The 27,815-nt window shown below is 44.1% G+C and overlaps 1 protein-coding gene across 1 annotated transcript; it reads right to left on the bottom strand.

Annotated features, from left to right (window-relative positions):
* Window positions 1-855: 855 nt before the first annotated feature.
* On the bottom strand, window positions 856-27,694 carry LOC124003739 (leucine-rich repeat-containing protein 38-like). The gene is made up of 2 exons (XM_046312284.1): window positions 26,073-27,694; window positions 856-1,940 (listed from the first exon to the last, which is right to left on the bottom strand). The coding sequence occupies exons 1-2, from the start codon at window positions 26,698-26,700 to the stop codon at window positions 1,693-1,695; spliced, it is 876 nt and encodes a 291-aa protein (XP_046168240.1). The 5' UTR covers window positions 26,701-27,694; the 3' UTR covers window positions 856-1,692.
* Window positions 27,695-27,815: the final 121 nt, after the last annotated feature.

The raw sequence follows: 27,815 nt of genomic DNA on the forward strand, positions 1-27,815 counted from the left end.
AAGGGCTATATAAATACATTTGATTTGATTTGATTTGATTTGATTGGGAACCATATTTAGGCAGCCATATTTTTGGAGTATTTCGTGGGTGATTGTTCCTGTCTCTGTGTTTGTAGTCACCAGATAGGCTGTATAGGTTTTCACGTTCCGTTTGTTTGATTTTGTATTGTTCGTGTTTTTGTCGTTCAATAAACATGTATGGAAATTACCACGCTGCATTTTGGTCCGACTCTCCTTCGACGGACGAAAACCGTAACAATATTTCCATTGATGCATACATCTGTGGATATATACTGGATATAAAACCATCCGTAGACCTCGGAGACTACCTGCATATGTCAGATGAATTATATGTTCCATCACAGAACACTCCTTTTAACCCTCCTGCTGCCCTTAATCAATATTTCATTCTGCAACAGCAAAACCATTTTTGCAGAACGGTAGTTAACCTGTGAGGCAGTCCCAAAATAAAACATATTGAACTCCATGAGAAGGCAGGACATTCCATTATACTGGACGTAGCTCGGGGAGTGGCATTGGGTGCGGTCGGCTCGTCGGTGTGGCCATCTTGATGGTGTACAGACATTTGAGCATTTTTAAGCCAATTTACTGCAATTCAAATAAAAAATCCCTTGAGCTGAGAGAAATTTTAGCAGATTTAAAGCGAATTTCCTGCAATTCTATTCGATTTCGCCTTGGCTAATGCTGTGTTCTAATGCTCGAACATAATAACAAAATCGACACGGCTAAATGCATTTTTTTTGAAGTGTTCAATTCTCCCTGACTGCCTAGCTATTGGTGATTGTTAGTTCTCAAAGTGTATATTTAAAACATATATATATATATATAGCTTTGTTATCTTTTTTGCATACTTTATATCTGGTTTTAGTAATTTAAATTTACACTGAAAGTGTTTTTCAATCTGTTTTGGCCCAAAACAACGCTTAGGTGACCCGCCCATGGATGGCAATGGCAATCTAAGGCCCTGGTTCAATATGAGACGTACTGTATCCTTCAACAAACATTTTCACTTAGAGCCCAAAATGAGTATTGAGTATTGGCTAAGAGCCTGCGGCTACTTATAGCTACATCATTTCAAAATAAATCACAGTTTAATGACTCTGTATAAACGTCTGTAAGATGTAAAAATGTCAAATCAAATGTAAATAGTTTCTGAAAATCTGTATTACTTGCTTTTGTGTTATGTCTAATAATGTCTTTGTTTGGATAAGTCTTTGTTTGGATCTAGGCTGGGAACTGAAAAACTAACTGCAAAGTATGCAACTCTTTATAAACATATTATTTATTCTACATCTTGGTGTTCCTATCGAATCATCAACCACCAGTGAATTTGTGTGCATTAAAGAGCTATTCAGTATGCTTTTAAAGAGCAACCACAGCACACTGTCAACACCATAGACATAGAGAATGATCTATTCTATCTGTGACTATAACTCATTGGGACATGTTTATATATTTTCCACACATGCAGAGAGAACAGCATCTGCAGTATCAGGGCTTTTGGAAAACCCCACAAACCAATGCAAAATGTGTAACTCAATCCCTCTATTCCTCTCCCAGTTCTCCACCTGTGTGAGGCGGCAGGTTGAGCAGCATGTTGGGCAGCAGCCTGGTCTCACGGTCGGGCCAGATGAAGTGTCAGTTCATGCGTGCTCTGGGACACAGTCAGTCTCACTCCTCACTCTCCTCCTCATCTCCCTTAGTGGTTTTGCTTGTGCGCTGGAAACAGTGGACAATGGAGGCCAGGAAGAAGCTGGTCATGATGGCCACTACGGACACAGAGATGCCAGAAAATATGATGATGAGTAAGTCTGTTAAGGTAAGGGTGATCTGACACTCCCGGAAGCTGTCCTGTGATAGCTGGCTCAGGGACACCCGTCTGCCGTCCATGGGTAATGTACACTCCATGCCCTCCACTCCTACAAGGGGACAAGGAAGAGGAATAGGATTAGGACCACACAGAAACCCCAGACATAGTCCCCATTATCACATTATCATCATGTAAAACAAACTGTCCCCTCTAGCAGACACAATTATATTAACCTTCACAAATAACAGCAATTCTAATAACTATCGAGATATTGACCTCTAGATGCAATAATAACCTATAAAGAGTTTTTGTTATTCCAATACTCATTTTATTACGTCTTATTTACTAAATGGAAAGTCTGGATTGGTTTCTATGAATTATGATCCTTGGCGGTAAATAGAAGACAATTAACCAAACAAATCACTTGGAATAACCTCTGTTTTTTATTTACAGCATTGTCTGGGACAACCAGAGGTAAGGAGCACATTCACTGAACTCATCTCAAGATGTAACCATAATAAATTGGTCTGTCATGCTCGCCAGCGCCAAGTCACTTTGACATATCGTGTACAATGACAAAAACGACAACACATTGTGGATTTCAAGGTTAGTTTCCACTCATCCCATTTTGAGGAATGAACAAACCATGGGTATTTTTCCATCGTAATGTCATTAGTCTTAATTCTGAGTCCCAAGGTGACATGAGCTGTGGATCATAGCCTCACTGAACCAATTTGTTAGCATTGAGTAAATATTTGAAGTGCCGTTGACATGCCCTGTGCTGTGCTGATGGCATAACATTATGTGAAATGAGAGAGCTGGCTTGATTACAGGCTGTAGTAGTTCCACCGATTCTACCTATGCATATGGAATGCTTTGAGGTCTGCGCTGTGTGAGAGAGATCTTCAGGTGGCTTGGCTATATAATTCCCAAAGCCGAACAGATACAAAATGGAATGATGTATTCTGGCAACTTCAAACACCCTTATAATGCGTATGTACTTTCAATCCAGGACTAAATTGCCAGCTGAGCTAATACTGCATTCGTTTATCTACTACCTCATTGATTTTTATGCTGTCTAGAATAGAAATGAAAGTAATAAACAAACAAGCCTCTTGACATTGCCTGCTGCAATAATGTTGTTTGAAAACACTGCAAGGTTAAACAGCTGATGAATTGGTCAAATTAGCTCCTGTATAGTGTTCTGCATTACAATCATGGCTGTTTAGCTTGTAGAGAAACATATCTGACTCAAGTCCACATGATGAAGAGAATTGATTCGATACATAGTGGCTTTTTTGATTGAAAGGCATGTTTATAGTTGTCTTACACATGAGCTCTGCAGGGCACTGGTTAGTCCCCGACACTGACACTCTTATTGACTTCTGACCTCTACATTCATCACTGTACAACTGACCACATCCCTTTCTTCCCATTACATTGTTTCCTAGTTACAGCACAGGCCATTGTCAACACAGTGTGTGACAACACCTAGCAAGGGTATACATTTACATTTACATTTAAGTCATTTAGCTATAAAATGAGAACATTTTTCTACTCGAACAAGGCTGGCCGCTTGGGAGTCCAACCGCATACAGTAAATAAATTGGCTCTTTACACTGGGATGAAAAAGCTAGACATATCAATGAAAATGTTAACTCACAGGTGGGCAGAGAGAAAGCCTATTGGAGGTGGGCCACATGCCAAAGCATGCATGCATATATGTTTTCTCAGTCTCTCACAAACACACACGCACAGCTCATTATTTTCTGCTGTCAACATTACAATCCACTCTGCTTTAGGACTTGCCATCCATGCAGTGTGGAATGCAGCTGGTTTTCTCATATTTTTTAAAATAAATGTAAGGTGTCAAAGGATTATGTTACAGTTGATCTGCAGAGTTGTCCTATGGAGTTATTCAAGGAAGCAAAGAGAGGAAGGCTCACTTGATTATATTACCTAGTTATTTTCTGATAATCTCATTTTGCTATTTTGTAGCTTTGAAAAGTATGTGTGTTTCCCATCCAAGTTCGCTCCTCTCCCTTTAGGTTTTACAGACCCTCCCCACCCCATAGCTGCTATACTTCTAATTTATTGTACCCTGCGTGCACAACCCATGTGGAATTCCTAGTCTCCAGCAGCGTTTGGAACTGCTGATCTGCTGTCAATAAGGCTGAGTTCATCTCAGTCTATGTTGCCCTTTTTGGCCCTGATGGAGACATGTTTTTTCCCAGAGAACACCACTCCAGCTGCTCTCTCGTCATCTGACCATGTGTTCGCTCATAATCCGGGAGCATCTGGTGGCACAGGACTAATTATTTTCTTCTAAGGGAGTGAGGGTTACATGGAGAAAATTCGGACCTCTCTGAAATGAAAATGAATGGCCACTCATCAAATATATTTCACCTAAATCCTCCCTGAAAAAAAGCAAGTGACCCTCCCCTATATGTCATGTTTTGTCATATATTGTCTTGTCATTATGCTTTCCCTTCTGTTCGTTTCCCCCTGCTGGTCTTATTAGGTTCGTTCCCTTTTTTCTATCCCTCTCTCTCCCCCTCCCTCTCTCTCCTCTCTCTATCGTTCCGTTCCTGCTCCCAGCTGTTCCTATTCCCCTAATCAATCATTTAGTCTTCCCACACCTGTTCCTTATCTTTTCCCCTGATTAGAGTCCCTATTTCTTCCCTTGTTTTCCGTTCCTGTCCTGTCGGATCCTTATCTATTGTTCACCGTGCTGTGTTTGTGTATCGCCCTGTCGTGTCGTGTTTCCCTCAGATGCTGCGTGGTGAGCAGGTGTCTGAGTCTGCTAGGTTCAAGTGCCTTCCCGAGGCAACCTGCTGTTCAAGATCGAGTCTCCAGTCGGTTCTCGTCATTACGAGTGGAAGTTGTGTTTTTTGATTGTATTTTACTTTACTGGATTAAAGACTCTGTTTTCGCCAAGTCGCTTTTGGGTCCTCATTCACCTGCATGACAGAAGGATCCGACGAAGAATGGACCCAGCGACTATGGATTCTCTCTACTCTACTCTCGAGTCCCAAGGAGCCATGCTCGGCAGACACGAGCAGGAATTGTCTGCTGCTCGCCATGCCGTGGAGAACCTGGCCGCTCAGGTCTCCGACCTCTCAGGACAGTATCAGAGTCTTCGTCTCGTGCCACCAGCTACTTCCGGGTCTTCCGAGCCTCCGGAACCTAGGGTTAATAACCCACCATGTTATTCTGGGCAGCCCACTGAGTGCCGCTCCTTTCTCACCCAGTGTGATATAGTGTTCTCTCTCCAACCCAACACATACTCAAGAGAGAGAGCTCGGATTGCCTACGTCATATCACTCCTTACTGGTCGGGCTCGGCAGTGGGGCACAGCTATCTGGGAGGCAAGCGCTGAGTGTACTAACAATTATCTGAACTTTAAAGAGGAGATGATAAGGGTTTTTGATCGCTCAGTTTTTGGGAAAGAAGCTTCCTGGTCCCTGTCTTCCCTATGTCAAGGTAATCGATCCATAACGGATTACTCTATAGAGTTTCGCACTCTTGCTGCCTCCAGTAACTGGAACGAGCAGGCGTTGCTCGCTCGTTTTCTGGAGGGACTCCACGCTAAGGTTAAGGATGAGATTCTCTCTCGGGAGGTTCCATCCAGCGTGGATTCTTTGATTGAACTCGCTATTCGCATTGAACGACGGGTAGATCTTCGTCACCGAGCTCATAGAAGAGAGCTCGCGTTAACTGTGTCTCCCTCTCTCCGACACTACCGTCTTTCCCCACTGACTCAGGTGTTGAGCCCATGCAGCTGGGGGTATTCGCATCTCGACTAAGGAGAGGGAACGGAGAATCACCAACCGCCTCTGTCTCTATTGCGGTTCCGCTGGTCATTTTGTCATTTCATGTCCAGTTAAAGGCCAGAGCTCATCAGTAAGCGGAGGGCGACTGATAAGCGCTACTAGACGGTCCTCTCCGTCAAGTACATGTACTACCTTACCGGTCCATCTACGCTGGACCGGATCGGCAGCTTCCTGCAGTGCATTAATAGACTCTGGGGCAGAGGGCTGTTTTATGGACGAAGCCTGGCCGCGGGAACATGACATTCCTCTCAGACAGTTAGGGGAGCCCACGGTCATGTTTGCCTTGGATGGTAGTCCTCTCCCCAGTATATTATATGAAACACTACCTTTAACCCTCACTGTATCTGGTAACCATAGTGAGACCATTTCTTTTTTTATTTTTTGTTCACCTTTTACACCTGTTGTTTTGGGTCATCCCTGGCTAGTGTGTCATAATCCTTCTTTTGATTGGTCTAGTAATTCTATCCTTTCCTGGAACGTTTCTTGTCATGTGAAGTGTTTAATGTCTGCTATTTCTCCTGTTTGTTCTGTCCCCTCTTCTCAGGAGGAACCTGGTGATTTGACAGGAGTGCCGGAGGAATATCATGGTCTGCGCACGGTCTTCAGTCGGTCCAGAACCAACTCCCTTCCTCCTCACCGGTCGTATGATTGTTGTTCTGATCTCTTTAAGAAACGTTTTGCATCCGCTCCTATCCTTGTTGCACCTGACGTCACTAAACAGTTTATTGTTGAGGTTGACGCGTCGGGGGTGGGCGTGGGAGCCATTCTGTCCCAGCGCTCCGATACTGACGATGGGGTCCACCCTTGTGCGTATTTTTCTGCTTCTGCTCCTGGTCTTGCTGGGTCTCAGTCTGTTCCCTGCCATCGCATCTCTCCTGTTCTTGTTCCTGCCCTTGCTGTGTCTCAGTCTGTCCCTAGTTGTTACTCTCCTGGCCTGTTTGGTCCTGTTTGCTCTAAAGTTTTCAGTTCTCTACCCGTGTCTCATTTTTTTTTAGAGTAGTACCCTAGTTTCCCTTTTTTTTCGTTTTTCCGTTACGGTCCTGAGGAGAGGAGTTGGGTTCTTTCTCGGGACGTGCTGGACCGTTTGATCTATGATTTCCTCCGTTGCCGCCAGTGTTCCTCCTCGAGAGCGCCAGGAGGCGCTCGGTGAGTGGGGGGGGTACTGTCATGTTTTGTCATATATTGTCTTGTCATTATGCTTTCCCTTCTGTTCGTTTCCCCCTGCTGGTCTTATTAGGTTCGTTCCCTTTTTCTATCCCTCTCTCTCCCCCTCCCTCTCTCTCCTCTCTCTATCGTTCCGTTCCTGCTCCCAGCTGTTCCTATTCCCCTAATCAATCATTTAGTCTTCCCACACCTGTTCCTTATCTTTTCCCCCTGATTAGAGTCCCTATTTCTTCCCTTGTTTTCCGTTCCTGTCCTGTCGGATCCTTATCTATTGTTCACCGTGCTGTGTTTGTGTATCGCCCTGTCGTGTCGTGTTTCCCTCAGATGCTGCGTGGTGAGCAGGTGTCTGAGTCTGCTAGGTTCAAGTGCCTTCCCGAGGCAACCTGCTGTTCAAGATCGAGTCTCCAGTCGGTTCTCGTCATTACGAGTGGAAGTTGTGTTTTTTGATTGTATTTTACTTTACTGGATTAAAGACTCTGTTTTCGCCAAGTCGCTTTTGGGTCCTCATTCACCTGCATGACACTATACCCAAAATAATGAATGAAAGTGGATAGTAGAGAACGTGTCTACCGTTTACTCTCACTTTCTGTACAGACCAGTGCCTTGCCTTAGATATGCAGTTTTAGAAACTGTTCTTCATCCTGTAAGCATTACATGGCAACGCAGGACATTTGATGCGCAGGGCTGGCGGACGGAAGGTTGTGGGTTTGAAGAACACCGTGGACAAAGATCTCCTTTATAGTAAAAGTATTGCATGAATCTATCATTGTATTTGCATGTCAGATAATTTACAAAATTAATTTTACATTCTACACCATTTTTCATATTAGCAGTCTTTTTTAATAATTCAAATTCCACACAAGAATGGACAGAGAGATAGGCGTATGTGTTCATCTCATCATATTTCTGTGGGGTTTGGCACTCTTATGTAGGTTTCATAACCAGAAAAGAATACAATATATGTCACAACAGGTGGAAATATTGGTTTTGACAGTGTTATGACCATATTATGACAGGTTATGACAAGTTATGCCAGCTGTTATGACATATTATGACATGGTTATAACCTGTTACGACATGTTATGCCACTGGGTGTCAAGTAAAGTGTTACCTTAGTTTCCTTCCACTGTATTTTAGAGCTTGTTTCTAGCATTAAGCATTGCGGACCAAAGCACTGTTATATATCACTTTATATAATCAGATCTGTTTTATTTTCTTAACAATCTTAAATAACTCTCAGGGCACCCCCAACCTATTTTCCCACTAGCACTGGCTTTGCTGATAAATACTTTGTTGAGGGAAAATGTACATGATACTATTGTGATGTGTTGTTGTCTCACCTGGCTATCTTAAGATGAATGCACTAATTGTAAGTCGCTGTTGATAAGACCATCTGCTAAATTATTTAAATGTAAAACATCCACTCGTTTAAAATCATTGCTGTTCCGCATATAACTTTGAAGTGCATGACAACGTCACACACCTAACCATACTGTTAGCTTTTTCACTCCAGTGTAAATGTGCACCACCTATACATTATAGGCTTCCCATGTTACAAAACAGGTATAACATGGGATTGCATGGTCAGATGGAAAGTTCACCTGGACAACCCAAGAAAGTTTATAAAGAGGCTGCATATAAATTCCACTCAAAGTTGAGAGGAGTCGGATATAGTCTTGGGATCCGTTACATTGCTAAAACCAGCTGTATTGGCAACTTCAATAAGAGATGAATGGCCTCTGCTTTTCACATGGAACTTTGCATTGCAAACTCATGACCCAGGAGACCCAGCCTTAGGCTCTGAGATGGGCCTGTCTCTAGTAATTCTGCCCCAGCATCTCCCTACACTTTGATTAATGAGATTGGAGAGCAAAGTTTGCCTGCAGAGTCCTGTTGGAGTTACTGTATTTACGATATCCTGCTCCTAGTGGGGTACGACGACAGGCCCTATTTTCCTCCAGCACTAAATGATATCCCTGCTTAGGTGACAGTGGATATTTATTTTTTACCTTGTGCTGATTATCTTGTGGTTAACACATTATTTTTATAGATACATTATGCAGGAGGCCACAGACACTTTTTCGGTATGTGGAAATGACTGAAAAAAGGTGAAATCCGTTTAAACTGAAAACAATGGGCCTTGATTCTTGTGGAAATGGAGCAGTTTCATGCTATTACCATTTCTTTAATAGAGAACAAATAGGTTATATAACGCACCGTGGTCCACCCACAGTTTTCTCCCCCAAAATGGAGAGAGTTTTTCAGTGAGCAGAGCCTTGGATTAGGGCCACTGTGCCTCCGGTCATATGCAGTATTAGTGTAATTTACATACGCTAAGGGCTCTATTCAAGTGCTACAGATTCCACAATAGAAATGTAAAGGTAATTTCCGATTTAGCCGACATACGCAGCATTTAACTTGAATACAGTCTCTGATAAAGCAGGAATATTGCCTATAAATATCAAACACGCTGAAAAGCTTAACTTCCGCGATGCGGATTGAATAGAGCCCTAAGCTTCAGTGGACACCTGTTACACAAATCCTCCTGATTATATAATTCTGACATGAGAATTCTCACTGGGACTCTCTCCAAAATACTGTCTGTCTACCAGACAAACATCCTAGTTTGATTTCCTACACATGACAGACAGGTTCCTCAGTCCCTGTCACAGACTCTGTAGTTTCTCTTGACAGACTGTTTGGTTCTGGGTGCTGGGACGTGGCATCTACAATTCTTTCGAAATCTAAGAGGTTCTTTAAATGGATGGAAGACTGCAGATGTGTCCCTTAGCACACAGCAAATTGGCCAGTGTTAACGAGTGTTGATTTTTCAGTGTTGATTCAAGAGTTAAATTAACACTGTAAATAATTCAATGAATCCAGTGGTGTAAAATGACCCCAGTGTTGGTGTCAATAACCAGTGTTAAAGCAAAACCACACATCATTATCATGTGCAGGTCGATTTTTTAAATAGTTTGTTTCAATATATATGTTTTTGCAGGGTTATTCCAGTGTAGATGTTTAAGGTAGACTCTTATTTTAGTCTTCCCAACCCTGGCAGTCTTTCTGAATGCAGGTTGCGGGTTGTACATCCCCCCCACTTCGGCTGGATTCCAAAAGGAATTATACTGAAAATAAATATGAAACTATTTAAAATATTTTACTAAGTTACAGTTAATATAAGGAAATCAGTCAATTGAAATAAATTTACTAGGCCATAATCTATGGATTTCACATGAATGGGCAGGAGCGCAGCCATGGGTGGGCCTGGGAGGGCATGGGCCCACCCACTGGGGAGCCAGGTCCAGCCATGGGTGGGCCTGGGAGGGCATGGGCCCACCCACTGGGGAGGCAGGTCCAGCCATGGGTGGGCCTGGGAGGGCATGCTAATTTCACGCTCCCTCAAAACTTGAGACATCTGTGGCATTGTGTTGTGTGACAAAACTGCACATTTTAGAGTTTCATTGTATTGTCTCCAGCACAAGAGGCACCTGTGTAATGATCATGCTGTTAAATCTGTGTAATGAAGTTCGTCTGCTGTTTGAAGAGAGTCAGACCGAAATGCAGCGTGTAGGTTACTCATGACTTTTAATAAAGATAAAGCGGTACATGAAATAACTGAAAATATGAAAACAACAAACGAGTGAAACTAATTACTGGTGACTAACACAGAGACAGGTACAATCACCCACGAAATACAACGCGCACTCAAGCTACCTAAATACGGTTCCCAATCCGAGACAACTAGAATCAGCTGACTCCAATTAGGAATCGCCTCAGGCAGACAAGCCTAACTAGACACACCCCTACTAATACACACTCCCAATTAATACAAACCCCAATACGAAATACAACATATAAACCCATGTCACACCCTGGCCTACCCAAACATATAACAAAAACACAAGATACAATGACCAAGGCGTGACAATCTGCTTCTTGATATGCCACACATGTCAGGTGGATGGATTATCTTGGCAAAGAAGAAATGCTCACTAACAGGGATGTAAACAAATTAAAACACACAATTTGAGAGAAATAAGCTTGATTTCCATTATCTTATTTCAGCTCATGAAATATGGGACCAAAACTTTACATGTTGCATTTTGTTCAGTATACAGTACATATCACTTTGCAAGCCAGCAGAATGTGACTGGCATGCCTGGTATGGCCAGTAAAATGATGAGTTTCAGGGCACTTTATTAGGATAAAACTAGGCCCGTCAAGCATTATGATGAAACTGTCTCTCATGAGGACTGCCACAGGAAAGGGAGACCCAGAGTTACCTTTTCTGCAGAGGGAAAGGTTCATTAGAGTTATTTGCCTCAGAAATTGCAGCCCAAATAAATGCTTCACACAGTTCAAGTAACAGACATCAACTGTTCAGAGGAGACTTCGTGAATCAGGCCTTCATGGTCGAATTGCTGCAAAAGCCCTCTACTTAAGGATACCAATAAGAAGAAGAGAATTGCTTGAGCCAAGAAACACAAGCAATGGACGTTAGACCGGTGGAAATCTGTCCTTTGGTTTGATGAGTCCAAATTTGAGATTTTTGGTTCCAACCGCCGTGTCTTTGTGAGACGCAGAGTAGGTGAAAGCATGATCTCTGCATGTGTGGTTCCCACCGTGAAGCATGGAGGAGGAGGTGTGATGGTGTGGGGGTGCTTTGCTGTTGACACTGTCTGTGATTTATTTAGATTTCAAGGCACACTTAACCAGCATGACTACCATAGCATTCTCCACCGATACACCATCCCATCTGGTTTGCGCTTAGTCGGACTATCATTTGTTTGTCAACAGGACAAGAAAGAAAGTGATGGAGTACTGCATCAGATGACCTGGTCTCCACAATCACATGAGTTTCAACCCAAGTGAGATGGTTTGGGATGAGTTGGACCACAGAGTGAAGGAAAAGCAGCAAACAAGTGCTCAGCATACGTGGGAACACCTTCAAGACTGTTGGAAAAGCATTCCAGGTGAAGCTGGTTGAGAGAATGTCAAGCTGTCATCAAGGCAAAGGGTGGCTACTTTGAAGAATCTAAAATCTAAAATATATTTTGATTTGTTTAAAACTTTTTGGTTACTACCTTATTCCATATGTGTTTTTTCATAGTTTTAATGTCTTCACTATCATTCTACAATGTAGAAAATAGTACAAAATCAAGAAAAACCTTTTGTAGGTGTTTTCAAACTTTTGACTGGTACTGTATATGGGCAACGTAATGTTTGGAGTCATAGAATATGATGCAGCTAGAAACCAGTCAGGTTTGCCAGGAGGCACAGGTATGGGAAACCATATGGATATGTTACAGCTAGTGTCTGCTCTTGAGGGATTACAATCAGGATTACAGGCATCCTTGGGGATAGGCTGTCCTTTTGTAACCCACTCCCTGTCTCCTGAGGGATTTATCGAGCTGACTGTCGTAGGCTGATATTGGAGGCTTGTATCTCCTCCCACTTCAACACCACAGTGGCTGTAGTGATTGATTCCACTCTCGATACCAGAGAAGTGAGAATCATTAGATGGGCCCATGGAATAAAGGCACAAGTATCGTAATTTCCAATTAAACTATGGAATGGGCTTTGTTATTTGCTAACTTTCTAGGTATGTTTTTGGAATTTCCAGGTATTGTATTACTATATTTACAAGCAGATCAAGTGGTTGCTGGTGAATAAATGAAAGGCCCTTGCTTTATGGTAGCCTTAAGTATTGGGTGCACAAGCATCCGCCAAATCCCTAATTTGAGCCTGCCTGATTGTAAAGCAGACAGAAAGAGACATAATCACACAGACAGAGAGAGGGGGAAATTACTCAAAGACAATCAAAGAGAATAAATCTGAGAAGGAGAAGGACAGAGAGTCAGAGGGAGAGAGAGAGTGAGAAGAGACAAAAGGAGATGGGGTAGAGAGTCTGAATGCACAAATTGACAACCCTTCATGTGAGCGAGGCCAAGGGTGAATCATTCAAATCATGAAGGGATTTCCTTATGCACAGGGACTCAGTGATCTCATAGTTAAATGGGGATACTCTCAGCACAAACATTTAGCATGGCTCATTCAAAACACACATGCGCACACAATAACAGACACAAAGCCCACAACTGTATAGAGCACTGGTTAGATCCTTCTTTGGTGAGAATAATACACTTGCCATTTAGACATCAATTACTCACATAGCACCTTTTGATTGCTTGCTAACCTATACACTTCAATGTCAGCTTGCATTAATTTTTCAACATTAAATCAACATTAAATGAGTCCAAGGTCAAATACACTCTCTTCTCAAGTAAGGGATGGATCAACATTTACAAAATGGGTACCTGGAGGAAAATGGGGGAGTTTCGTGACTTTTCAATTTCAGTTAAATTGAGGGTTTATTATTATTTTAAATCTAGTCCAGGGCAGGGTCATGTAATTTGTAGATGATGAAATGTCAATATTTCTATTTTTTTAATTAGTTGCTTATTAGGCTATATATTGATGTGTGCACGATGCCGCCCCTTATCTCAAATGATCCAGAGCCTATGTGACCCAATTCAGGAAACTAGGCGTATGTCACAAGGATTGGTCTGCCATATAGAAGGCTTCTGTCTATTTGAGTTTGTCACTCTGTGTTGGTAATCCTGTCGAAAGCAACATTAAAATGTTTTTATTGTGTATTGGAGCTGCATAAGTGTTGCTCTCTACTTCCTGATCAAGTTTTGAAATCAGTGAAATTAGAGTATGATAGCTAGACAAAACACCTGTCTACAGATTGCATCTTCAAACTGAGGGCAATCGTGGTATGACTTCCTGACAGGGAGACATGTCCATCATGCATGATGACGTATAAAGAAAGTGCAGAGTTATCTAGCTACATTTTCAGATTCACACATTTCTAATTTTGACAGAAAATGGTTTAACTTCAAGCAAAAGTGTACTGTTAGCTAGATACACTGGGGCAAAAAAGTACTTAGTCAGCCACCAATTGTGTAAGTTCTCCCACTTAAAAAGATGAGAGAGGCCTGTAATTTTCATCATAGGTACACTTCAACTACGACAGACAAAATGAGAAAAAAAATCCAGAAAATCACTTTGTAGGATTTGTAATGAATTTATTTGCAAATTATGGTGGAAAATAAATATTTGGTCACCTACAAACAAGCAAGATTTCTGGCTCTCACAGACTTGTAACTTCTTCTTTAAGAGGCTCCTCTGTCCTCCACTCGTTACCTGTATTAATGGCACATGTTTTTTTGTGTTTTTTTCACCTTTATTTAACCAGGTAGGCTAGTTGAGAACAAGTTCTCATTTGCAACTGCAACCTGGCCAAGATAAAGCATAGCAGTGTGAACAGACAACACAGAGTTACACATGGAGTAAACAATTAACAAGTCAATAACACAGTAGAAAAAAAGGGGAGTCTATATACATTGCGTGCAAAAGGCATGAGGAGGTAGGCGAATAATTACAATTTTGCAGATTAACACTGGAGTGATAAATGATCAGATGGTCATGCACAGGTAGAGATATTGGTGTGCAAAAGAGCAGAAAAGTAAATAAATAAAAACAGTATGGGGATGAGGTAGGTAAAAATGGGTGGGCTATTTACCGATAGACTATGTACAGCTGCAGCGATCGGTTAGCTGCTCAGATAGCAGATGTTTGAAGTTGTTGAGGGAGATAAAAGTCTCCAAATTCAGTTTTATTTTGCAATTTGTTCCAGTCACAGGCAGCAGAGAACTGGAAGGAAAGGCGGCCAAATGAGGTGTTGGCTTTAGGGATGATCAGTGAGATACACCTGCTGGAGCACGTGCTATGGATGGGTGTTGCCATCGTGACCAGTGAACTGAGATAAGGCGGAGCTTTACCTAGCATGGACTTGTAGATGACCTGGAGCCAGTGGGTCTGGCGACGAATATGTAGCGAGGGCCAGCCGACTAGAGCATGCAAGTCGCAATGGTGGGTGGTATAAGGTGCGTTAGTGACAAAATTGATGGCACTGTGATAAACTGCATCCAGTTTGCTGAGTAGAGTGTTGGAAGCAATTTTGTAGATGACATCGCCGAAGTCGAGGAACGGTAGGATAGTCAGTTTTACTAGGGTAAGTTTGGCAGCGTGAGTGAAGGAGGCTTTGTTGCGGAATAGAAAGCCGACTCTTGATTTGATTTTCGATTGGAGATGTTTGATATGAGTCTGGAAGGAGAGTTTACAGTCTAGCCAGACACCTAGGTACTTATAGATGTCCACATATTCAAGGTCGGAAGCATCCAGGGTGGTGATGCTGGTCAGGCGTGCGGGTGCAGGCAGCGAACGGTTGAAAAGCATGCATTTAGTTTTACTAGCGTTTAAGAGCAGTTGGAGGCCACGGAAGGAGTGTTGTATGGCATTGAAGCTTGTTTAGAGGTTAGATAGCACAGTGTCCAAGGACGGGTCAGATGTATACAGAATGGTGTCGTCTGCGTAGAGGTGGATCAGGGAATCGCCCGCAGCAAGAGCAACATCATTGATATATACAGAGAAAAGAGTCAGCCCGAGAAGTGGAGCTGTTGGCCGAGGTTGGAGTAGCCAGGAGGAAGGCATGGCCAGCCGTTGAGAAATGCTTGTTGAAGTTTTCGATTATCATGGATATATCGGTGGTGACCGTGTTACCTAGCCTGAGTGCAGTGGGCAGCTGGGAGGAGGTGCTCTTGTTCTCCATGTATTTTACAGTGTCCCAGAACTTTTTGGAGTTAGAGCTACAGGATACAAATATCTGCTTGAAAAAGCTGTCCTTTGCGTTCCTGACTTCCTTGAAAAGATGCATATCGCGGGGACTATTTGATGTTATTGCAGTCTGCCACAGGATGTTTTTGTGCTGGTCGAAGGCAGTCAGGTCTGGAGTAAACCAGGGGCTATATCTGTTCTGAATTCTGCATTTTTTGAACGGAGCATGCTTATATAAGATGGTGAGGAAGTTACTTTTAAAGAATGACCAGGCATCCTCAACTGACGGGATGAGGTCAATATCCTTCCAGGATACCCGGGCCAGGTTAATTAGATAGGCCTGCTCGCAGAAGTGTTTTAGGAAGCATTTGACAGTGATGAGGGGTGGTTGTTTGACTTCGGGCCCGTAGAGGATACAGGCAATGAGGCAGTGATCGCTGAGATCCTGGTTGAAGACAGCGGAGGTGTATTTGGAGGGCCAGTTGGTCAGGATAACGTCTATGAGGGTGCCCTTGTTTACAGATTTAGGGTTGTACCTGGTGGGGTCCTTGATGATTTGTGTGAGATTGAGGGCATCTAGCTTAGATTGTAGGACTGCCGGGGTTTTAAGCATATCCCAGTTTAGGTCATCTAACAGAACAAACTCTGAAGCTAGATGGGGGGCGATCAATTCACAAATGGTGTCCAGGGCACAGCTGGGAGCTGAGGGGGGTCGGTAGCAGGCGGCAACAGTGAGACTTATTTCTGGAGAGAGTCATTTTTTAAATTAGTAGTTCGAACTGTTTGGGTATGGACCTGGAAAGTATGACATTACTGCAGTAGACTGCAACTCCTTCCCCTTTGGCAGTTCTACCTTTGGCAGTTCTATCTCCTCCCCCTTTGGCAGTTCTATTTTGAAGAAAATAAAACAGATCTGATTATCTAAAGTGATCGATAACAACGCTTTGTTCTGTGATGCTTTAAAATATTTGGGAAAATATCTGAAAAAGACTCCGTTGTATATGAGGATATCATTGATTCATTTATTTGACATTCAGAGACTGAGCTACAACCTTTTATAGCCGAGGAGACAAAAACTGCACTTGGCTTGGGAAGAATTTAAATCTGTCACTATCAATTGATTCAGCTATTCACTTTCTGTACAATAGAACGTGTTTAAACCCAGACAGCTTTTAGGGAAACACGTGTGACCTCTTGTTGGGTTAAGCCACGTGTCAAGCCCTGGTTTTAGTATTTTGTGTTTTCTTAATTATTTTGGTCAGGCCAGGGTGTGACATGGGTTATTTATGTGGTGTGTTTTTGTCTTGGGGTTTTTGTAGGTTATGGGATTGTGGTATAGTAGAGTTGTCTTGGTTGTCTAGGTAAGTCTATGGTTGTCTGGAGTGGTTCTCAATCAGAGGCAGGTGTTTATCGTTGTCTCTGATTGGGAACCATATTTAGGCAGCCATATTATTTGAGTGTTTCGTGGGTGATTGTTCCTGTCTCTGTGTTTGTTTGCACCAGATAGGGCTGTTTAGGTTTTTCACGGTACGTGTCTTGTCTTGTATCGTCATTATCTTTATTAAAAATGTATGAAGATAACCACGCTGCATTTTGGTCCGATCCTTGCTACACCTCCTCTTCAGAGGAGGAGGAAGAACCTTAACAGAATCACCCACCAAAAGAGGACCAAGCGGTGTGGTGACAGGCAGCGGCAGCAGGAGCATCCAGATTTCCAGATTTCTGGACATGGGAGGAAATCCCTGGGCTCAGCCTGGAGAATATCGCCGCCCTAAAGAAGAGCTGGAGGTGGCGAAGGCGGAGAGGCGCTGTGTTATGCTGTGGAGCGCACGGTGTCTCCAGTGTGAGTGCATAGCCCGGTGCGGTACATACCAGCTCCTCGTATCGGCCGGGCTAGAGTATGCATCGAGCCAAGTGTCATGAAGCCGGCTCTACGCATCTGGTCTCCAGTGCGTCTCATTGGGCCAGCGTACATGGCAACAGCCTTGCTCACAGTGTCCCCGGTTCGCCTGCATAGCCCAGTGCGGGCTATTCCACCTCGCCGCAGTGGCAGGGCAACCGGGAGTATTCAACTAGGTAAGGTTGGGCAGGCTCGGTGCTCAAGAGCTCCAGTGCGCCAGCACGGTCCGGTCTATCCAGTACCACCTCCACGCACTAGCCCTCCGGTAGCAGCTCCCCGCACAAGGCTTCCTGTGCGCGTCCTCGGCCCAGTACCACCAGTGCCAGCACCACGCATCAGGCCTTCAGTGCGCTTTTCCTGTCCAGCGCTGCCGGAGCCTTCCTCCTCTCCAGCGCTGCCGGAGTCTCCCGCATGTCCAGCGCTGTCAGAGCCTTCCTCCTCTACAGCACTGCCGGAGTCTCCCGCCTGTTCAGCGCTGCCGGAGTCTCCCGCCTGTCCAGCACTGCCAGAGCTGTCAGAGCTGCCAGTCTGCAAGGAGCAGCCAGAGCCGCCAGTCTGCAAGGAGCAGCCAGAGCCGCCAGTCAGCATGGAGCAGCCAGAGCCGCCAGTCAGCATGGAGCAGCCAGATCCGCCAGTCAGCATGGAGCAGCCAGATCCGCCAGTCAGCATGGAGCAGCCAGAGCCGCCAGTCAGCATGGAGCAGTCAGAGACGCCAGTCTGCCAGGATCCGCCAGTCTGCCAGGATCCGCCAGAGCCGCCAGTCTGCCAGGATCCGCCAGTCTGCCAGGATCCGCCAGTCTGCCAGGATCCGCCATTCAGCCAGGATCTGCCAGTCAGCCAGGATCTGCCAGAACTGCCAGTCAGCCAGGATCTGCCAGAGCCTCCAGTCAGCCAGGATCTGCCAGGATCTGCCAGAACCACCAGTCAGCCAGGATCTGCCAGAGCCATCAACCTGCCTGAGCTTCCTCTCAGTCCCGAGCTTCCTCTAAGTCCCGAGCTTCCCCTCAGTCCCGAGCTTCCCCTCAGTCCCGAGCTTCCCCTCAGTCCCGAGCTTCCCCTCAGTCCCGAGCTTCCCCTCAGTCCCGAGCTTCCCCTCAGTCCCGAGCTACCCCTCAGTCCCGAGCTGTCCCTCAGTCCGGAGCTGCCCCTCAGTCCAGTGGGGCCCTTGGTTATGGTTACTAGGCCAAGGTCGGCGGCGAGGGTCGCCAATCCAAGGACGCAATGTAAGCGGACTAAGACTTTGTTGGAGTGGGGTCCACGTCCCGCGCCGGAGCCGCCACCGTGGACAGACGCCCACCCGGGGGGGGGTTCTGTCACGCCCTGGTCTTAGTATTTTGTGTTTTCTTAATTATTTTGGTCAGGCCAGGGTGTGACATGGGTTATTTATGTGGTGTGTTTTTGCCTTGGGGTTTTTGTAGGTTATGGGATTGTGGTATAGTAGAGTTGTCTTGGTAAGTCTATGGTTGCCTGGAGTGGTTCTCAATCAGAGGCAGGTGTTTATCGTTGTCTCTGATTGGGAACCATATTTAGGCAGCCATATTCATTGAGTGTTTCGTGGGTGATTGTTCCTGTCTCTGTGTGTGTTTGCACCAGATAGGGCTGTTTAGGTTTTTCACGGTACGTTACTTGTTTTTTATTATATCGTCATTATCTTTATTAAAGATGTATGAAGATAACCACGCTGCATTTTGGTCCGATCCCTGCTACACCTCTTCAGAGAAGGAGGAAGAAACCCTTAACACCACGTAAGAAGAGTAGCCAGTAGTTAAAGCTTATATGTTTCTGCGTTGATAGATCTACTCTGTCTGGGGTGGAAAGGTAGGCCTAACTTGTTTTATTTATTGAATTAACTAGGCAAGTCAGTTAAGAACAAATTCTTATTTACAATGACGGCCTACCCCGGCCAATCCCTAACCCAGACGACCCTCAGCTAATTGTGCACTGCCCTATGGGACTCCCAATCACCGCCAGTTGTGATACAGCCTGGAACCAACCAGGGTCTGTAGTGACACCTCTAGCGCACTGAGATGCAGTGCCTTAGACCGCTACGCCATTCGGGAGCCCCTTTTGAAAGTACCATACTCATATTCCTAATGACATCTCAGATTTAATTATTTGCAAACAGGGACAGTTTCATTGCAAACAAGACTTATTGATTTGGCATTGGAGAAATATGATAAGATAAACACATAGGCCTATCTCTCTCTGTCCAATCTCAGCTTGTCATTTCGGTAATTTGTGTGGTATTTAAAAACATTCTGCTAATATGTAAAATTACATTTTTATAAAAGACAAATACAAGACAATTTTTATACAAGACAAATGAACCTGCAAATACAAATATATTTGTGTAATGCTTTTACTATAAAGGTGATATTTCCACCCCTACTCTTTTCCACTGTGGTCTGTGAACCCACAACCTTCCGGCTGGCAGCCCTGTGCGATATCAAAATTCCTGCGTTGCCATGAAATGCTTACAGGACAAAGAACAGTTTCTAAAACGCCATATCTAAGTCCAAGAAGTGAGGGTAAACGGTAGGCATGTTCTCTGCTATGCACTTTATGTTTTAATTATTATTTTCTGTGAAATATATTTTGCTGAAGGGAGGGCCATCCATTTTCATTTCAGACAGGTCCAATTTTCTCAATGTAACCCTCATTATATATAATGTTCACTCCCTACGTGGAATAATACATTTTTCCCTTACATCCATGCCCAAGGCAAAGACCGTTGATAATTGTGTAATGTAATGCAATGCTAACTCCATACTGTATATGCGACAGTGATGTGGAGAGCTAGTGAATTCACAGTGGCGTCATACTTAGAGAGCTGCTCATACAGTGTGGTGGATGCTCTCTGGGAAGTAACCTAATAGACTGTGAAGGAAAATTCAGGCTTTGATCTTGTCACATGAGCAGTGGATCATGAATGGTGTCGATAGCTGTGACACATTAGGCCTCAGACACTGGCCCAAGGGACCCATGGGAGCTGCTCTGCCCTGTCCTGCCCTGCTCTGTGTCTGTGGCTCCTGTTACCCGGCTGGCTACTGTGCTATAGAACTGTGTTGCTCTAAATGATGCATGGCCTTTGTTCATCCTTAACCCAAGAGCACTGGAGACAGGAGTGGATCATGTTTGCACTCATTCCCCTAATGAAACATTTAGATGCCTGATTAGTGGCACACAGGCAGACCTGCGTACAGGAACGTCTCCTTAGAGGAGTAGACTGACAAACATCTGACTACACAGACTGAATCCTTGGCAGGTTTATGGAGAGAGGTTGTCAATTGATATGCATTTTACAACAGTCACGATGATTTCAAATACATTATGAACAGTATATATGTGTCTTACGCATTTGTCCATTTTGTAAAACAGTCATCTGGACAGCAACACTTTTAATCCATAAAAGCCCAGGATTTTAGGCATACAACCCACTCAGCACAGTGACCCAATCACAGTTATGCAAACAGAGATATGCTAGTATGTAGTGCAGTGGACTGGTATCTAGCACATGGGAAATTAGCATGAGAGAACAGGCACAAAATGGCTCCAGAGCATGTCTACACTGCTGCTGCTAGACAGGGTCTAATCCATGATAAAATCATATCCACAACAAGAAACAACAGGATTAGGACAGAGGGAGTTTCCTGTATGGTAATTTGGGAATGATTTGACAGATACGGATAGAGGAATGTGTCCATGTTTTAATTATTCCATGTTTCCATGTCTATTCTGGTAACATAAACTGTCTGTTGATGCGGTTTGTGAATCCATCCTAACCACTACCATTTTAGCTCTGAATTAAAGGGTAACATTACTCTATGGCAAATCATACACCTAAGGAGGATACTGATCATGCTTCTGTGAAGGGTTGATACATATTCAGGAGCTTATCAAATCAACCTCATTCTATAAATGACTGTTCATCTGTCACTGCAGGAATAGTGGTGGTCAATAGCTCCAACCCCAAACACGCACGCACACATGCACACACAAAAATCACCAATCATGAATCAGGTCATTTCATAATACTCCGAGAATATTTAGGGTGGTTTGAAGTGTTCACACCAATGCATACCAACAATTCAGCAATACCAACTTAGTATTGTTAGCAGCGTGTAGGTGCGTCTGACTCTATAATTTGTCCTTGGGAACAGTTTCTGTAGGTGTGGTTCACAACAATTCCTTTACGATGTGAGCAGTTGAGAAGAGACTGGTTAGATCGTGCACAGATTTTCAGCAAACCTGTACAAGGATTATTTCTCTTCTGATATCCCAGACCCATGGGAAATTACATTGACTTGAAAAGGCCTCTGGAGCTGCAGCCAGGGACTTCAAATCATAAGTTCTCCTTTTGCCTTCAGATTTACAGCTTTGTTGACTTCATGTATATGCATCAGCAACATTTCTTATTTTTAATGAGCACAGAGGCAGTTCCAGAACACTGTGCCCCTGTGCTCTATGAATTGCTAAATTGCAAATGCATTCAGCAGTAAATATCACGCATATTCCCAATTCTGACACAAACTGCAAAGTGTTCTTCAGGTCTACGGCAACTTAAAGTACAGTGGGGCAAAAAAGTATTTAGTCAGCCACCAATTGTGCAAGTTCTACCACTTAAAAAGATTAGAGAGGCCTGTAATTCTCATCATAGGTACACTTTAACTACTAACTAAAAAAATCCAGAAAATCACATTGTAGGATTTTTAATGAATGTATTTGCCCATTCCTCCATGCATATCTCCTCTAGAGCAGTGATGTTTTGGGGCTGTTGCTGAGCAACACTGACTTTCAACTCCCTACGAAGATTTTCTATGGGGTTGAGATCTAGAGACTGGCTAGGCCACTCCAGGACCTTGAAATGCTTCTTATGAAGCCACTCCTTCGTTGTCCGGGCGGGGTGTTTGGGATCATTGTCATGCTGAAAGACCAAGCCACGTTTCATCTTCAATGCCCTTGCTGATGGAAGGAGGTTTTCACTCAAAATCTCACGATACATGGCCCCATTCATTCTTTCCTTTACACGGATCAGTCGTCCTGGTCCCTTTGCAGAAAAACAGCCCCAAAGCATGATGTTTCCACCCCCATGCTTCACAGTAGGTATGGTGTTCTTTGGATGCAACTCAGCATTCTTTGTCCTCCAAACACGATGAGTTGAGCTTTTACCAAAAAGTTATATTTTGTTTTCATCTGACCATATGACATTCTCCCAATCTTCTTCTGGATCATCCAAATGCTCTCTAGCAAACTTCAGACAGGCCTGGACATGTACTGGCTTAATCAGAGGAACACATCTGGCACTGCAGGATTTGAGTCCCTGGCGGCGTAGTGTGTTACTGATGGTAGACTTTGTTTACTTTGGTCCCAGCTCTCTGCAGGTCATTCACTAGGTCCCCCCGTGTGGTTCTTTGATTTTTGCTCAGCGTTCTTGTGATCATTTTGACCCCACGGGGTGAGATCTTGCGTGGAGCCCCAGATCGAGGTAGATTATCAGTGGTCTTGTATGTCTTCCATTTCTTAATAATTGCTCCCACAGTTGATTTCTTCAAACCAAGCTGCTTACCTATTGCAGATTCAGTCTTCCCAGCTTGGTGCAGGTCTACAATTTTGTTTCTGCCGTCTTTTGACAGCTCTTTGGTCTTGGCCATAGTGGATTTGGGAGTGTGACTGTTTGAGGTTGTGGACAGGTATCTTTTATACTGATAACAAGTTCAAACAGGTGCCATTAATACAGGTAACGAGTGGAGGACAGAGGAGCCTCTTAAAGAAGAAGTTACAGGTCTGTGAGAGCCAGAAATCTTGCTTGTTTGTAGGTGACCAAATACTTATTTTTCACCATAATTTGCAAATAAATTCATTAAAAATCCTACAATGTCATTTTCTGGATTTTTTTCTCATTTTGTCTGACATAGTTGAAGTGTACCTATGATGAAAATTACAGGCCTCTCTCATCTTTTTAAGTTGGAAAACTTGCACAATTGGTGGCTGACTAAATACTTTTTTGCCCCACTGTATGTGTGTGAGTGCCCACTGGACAAAAACTTAATTTCAACACGTCATTTCAACTAAGGAAATCTATGTGATGACGTTGAATCAATGTGAACAACTGATTGGATTAACAAAAAGTCATCAACATAAGAGCTTTTCATGCTTTTTTTTAACCAAACTTCTAACCTAAATCCAATGACATGGTGAAATGTTTTGTTAATTTCACGTTGAATTCGCGTTAGTTGGCAACTCAACCAAATGTAAATCAAAACTAGATGTTTAACTGACGTCTGTGCCCAGTGGGTGTGGTTGATGACGCTAAATAGAAAAGGTCACTATATTTTTTTATCTTTGGCAGGTGGTTTTGACCAGTCTTATGCTAAAGCCTTCTAGCCAGGTCACACAGTAAACACGCACTGGGTTGAATGTAAGTGCCTTACATGAGGTGAGAAGCTTCGCTGCTAACTCAATTTGAGAGTGCATCTCTCGGCCCAGTTGGCAGATATGCCAGAGGGGTTGGCATGCTGAGACCATGGCCTCTTGTTCACTGTTGCTGATGTGTGCTTGGCCAGCGTCTCTAATAGAATTCATTACAGCCTGCAGTAGACAACACTGAGGACCAGTGATGAATGCATTTGCAGTCTCTTACCACGGGAGATCGAGGTATTCCTGATAATTTATCAACTTCTCTTTCTCACACAGCCCCAACTTTTTGTGTTTGCTTTATTATTGAGAAGTAGGAGGGAGAGGAAGAGGGATGGCAATTACATGCTAATGCACAAACTAAACGTGTGAGGATGTTTTTGTTAGTTCTCAGCGATTTGCAATGTCCACCCACTGCTTGCATAGGGTAGAAAATATGATTAGAAATATTATTTTGTCTCCACACAAGCCTCTATAAAACATAACTACTGTTGCCCTTGCATTCCTATGATTAAAGAAGAACAACAATGTAAGGTTATGTCAACATTATGTCCATATCCACAGAGTAATGTATCACACAGATATAATGTAAAGGATCCCTGGGCAGTTGTCAGCTTTACCCAGTTTGCCTGAATTATAGATTGTATATCTGAGTTCATCTAAGTAATCCTTTATCCATCAAACCCAGTGAGGAAATCATATTTGCAAAAGGATACAGATACAGTAACATGAGATGGGTCAATGTTTTGTCATTACAATGTGTTGATGTCCCATATTTATGTAGATCATCATGTTACAGCATTTTCCCCTGTGAAACGACCTTGGCTCGGAGACAGTGACAGCTGTGCATGCTTATTTATGTACTTTGTCTATTGGTTCATATGCCGACTTCACGTATTCATGATGTTTTATGCTGTGAGGCTTTACCTTTGAACTGAATACAGTACACATATTTACATTCACAGTGTGGAACATATAATTTGGGGAGCTAGATTCAGCACACCTGAACTATTGGACCATAATATTCTAACAACAAAGTGTCCTACATGTTTGTGGTTCTATATTTTATTATCTGGTGGGCTATTCACAGTCTAGCTTGAATGATTATTATGAATAGACATCGACAGATATATAAGGACAATATTTGCATTTTCAAGGACAATATCTGAATACTATTCAAATGTGATGTCAAGCAAACGACATGTGGCTCGTTAGTTTATCTAAATACAAGAAATGGTGATTGGAGTAATGTGGAGTCAAATCTGAAAGTTCTAAAATATGAATCTATTGGATTGGATAGTTGGCTACGGTGTATCCTGTAGCCTGAGGTTTGTTTTTACGTTTCTACCTTGAAAAGAGTGGAAGAAATGCAAATCTCTACAATTAAGCTTTGTTTGCCTCTGCATTATAAACACATGAATCCCACAACAATAGCTGCTGGGATCGGATGTTCAGTCTAATCATCTCCATGTAAGCAGACGTTACCCTTTGTGTGATACACACTCCTGTGGGAGAATTGTAATCCCCTTTGTCTTTTGTTGTTTTTCCTATTCGTGTGCCGTGCACACATTCTGAGAGTGTCCCTGAGACACACAGAGAGAGAGGGGGCCCGCGCCAACACATCAGTGTCGTAACGTTACCTAACTCCCCCAGGCAGAAACACAATAGTAAAAGACTGGATGGGCTCCAGCTTCCACCACCAGGAAGGAGAGAGGGAGGGCGAGCTTGGTTACAGTGGTCATACAAACAGCACTCACTAATTGATTGATTTAGTGAAACATTGATAGACCACTGGCCTGAGGGAAGAGGCAGGTGTTTGGCTTGGACAGTACACTACACACACAACCACGGTAACATAAATCTCATGCTCAAGCAGAATTGTAAACGTGAGGTGTTGACTTTCTGTTGTTGTGTTTGTTTTGCTGATGTGGATGAAGCTGCAGACAGTCTGTAGTGAAATGTATCTGAGACCATCCCCCTGGAGGTTTCTCCCTAGAACTCATCTTTCATTGTCTTTCATTACTCTCCCTGGTACTGTGGGTTAGGGCAGGAAAAGAAAGAGGGAGCCAAAATTAGAGCAGAGGAAGGGGTTCCTCTTTCTACTCGAAAAATATAAATAGAACACACAGCAATGGCATGGCAGAGGATTTGCTGAGATAATATAATCTTAATGTTGCATGACTTTCCTTTATTTAGGCCAAGCCAGCTGTAAGTAAACTAACATCCCCCTGATGAAGACACTTACCATTTGGAAGCTTTTGACTGTTTTCCTCCAGCCATCCAAACAGGTTGGCAAAGTTGCAGTTGCACACCCAAGGGTTGCCCTCCAGTCTCACCACCCGTAAAGAGGGCAACTGGCTCAGCGCCCCCACCTGAAGGCCAGACAGGGCGTTACGCTCCAGCTCCAGTTCACGCAGGGAGGTGAGGCCCAGGAATGCATCCTCGTTGACCCTGCTCAGATAGGGGTTATTGCCCAGGCGGAGTTTGATCAGGCTACGGGACTGCCCAAAGGTCCCTGAGGGGATCTCTGTCAGGTTGTTGCTGCCCAAGTCCAGAAACACCAGCCTGGAAGAGGTGCTGAGGGTGCCCGGCTCGATGTGGGACAAAGAGTTGTTCCGTAAGTCCAGGTAGACCAGGTCACTGTAGAGCACTAGGAAGTCAGAGGGAATGCGGGGGATACAGTTGTCAGACAGAAGGAGCCTGCGGACGTCCAAGGGGATCTCATCAGGAAGACGGGTGAGTCCACGGCCGCTGCAGTCCACAGTGTGGGGGTCCGGGCACAGGCAGCTTGCTGGACAGTTTTCCCCCTGAGCCCGTAAAACAGAGGACAGCAAGACGAGGAGAGGCTGGAGCCAGCAGACACATGGCAACATGGTCAAGGGGGTAAGAGCAGAGAGGGGCAGAGGAGGCTTGGGGTGAGAAAGAATGGGAAGGGGTGTCGGGAAAGAGAAGCTGGGGTGAGGGTCAGAGGGCGGGAGATTAGGAAAGGGGAGGGGAAGGGGAGAATGAGAGGGAAAAGGGGGGGATCAATCCCTGTGCAGGAGCATCCTGCCGTTCTTGAGATTAAAATCTGAGACAGCTCCGGCATCAGGCAGCGAGAGAGCAGCGTTGAACGCTGTGTTCCGAGATATCATGTAGCAAGCATCCTGGATAGAATAGAGCACTGCTGGCTTTGAAGAAGCTAGGGGAGGGAGATGGCAAGAAGTGGGAGGGAGAGAGCGAAAGAGAGTGAGCGAGCTAGATAGAGGGAGAATGAAAGAGACCTTAGCAGAAAGATTAGGGTGGTTGAGCAAAGGTAAATAGAAACCATAACGAAGCAGGAATAGAGAGAAACTGGGGGCACAGACAGGGGGAAGGGGGCTAAGGAGGGGGCTCTGTCCGCCGGGTTAACCCACAGTCGATCTTGGGGGATTGACTGAGGAGGACGCCTGGGTCTCTGAAACAAAAGGATACACGCCGGGGTAAGTCAGTCTCAGGCAGATCAAGTGAAGAGGGAAATTGTTACATCCCTCCATTTGTCACAATGTTGCAAATGTCGGAGAGACAGACAGCAAGGTTTATTGCGTGGGAATGCCTGTCGATCTGATCTGCTGCTAATCTAAAAGGATATACAATCCAACAGTAACACGGCTGAAGTGTATGCAAGGTTTTTTATTCCTTCTCTACCTCCCTGTGCTCTGCAACTCGCCAGCAGAGCAGAGCTCGACAAAACACTCCCCAGCTGGGTCCCGACGCTCTGTTGCTATTGAGAGAGAATCCAAATGTCCGTGGAGAAGTCATATTCATGCAGATGACAATCCTGAATTTAGCACAGTAGCAGTCAATTGAATGTCTGTCTGTCTGTCTGTCTGTCTGTCTGTCTGTCTGTCTGTCTGTCTGTCTGTCTGTCTGTCTGTCTGTCTGTCTGTCTGTCTGTCTGTCTGTCTGTCTGTCTGTCTGTCTGTCTGTCTGTCTGTCTGTCTGTCTGTCTGTCTGTCTGTCTGTCTGT

The sequence above is a fragment of the Oncorhynchus gorbuscha genome, linkage group LG18, assembly GCF_021184085.1.
Source record: "Oncorhynchus gorbuscha isolate QuinsamMale2020 ecotype Even-year linkage group LG18, OgorEven_v1.0, whole genome shotgun sequence".
NCBI classification, from domain to species: Eukaryota; Metazoa; Chordata; class Actinopteri; order Salmoniformes; family Salmonidae; genus Oncorhynchus; species Oncorhynchus gorbuscha.

Coding starts and splice junctions, on each gene's coding strand:
- LOC124003739 (XM_046312284.1), bottom strand. CDS start 26,700: ATGTTGCCATGTGTCTGCTGGCTCCAGCCTCTCCTCGTCTTGCTGTCC. Junction 1,941..26,072: donor CAGTCAAAAGCTTCCAAATG/GTAAGTGTCTTC, acceptor GTCCCCTTGTAG/GAGTGGAGGGCATGGAGTGT.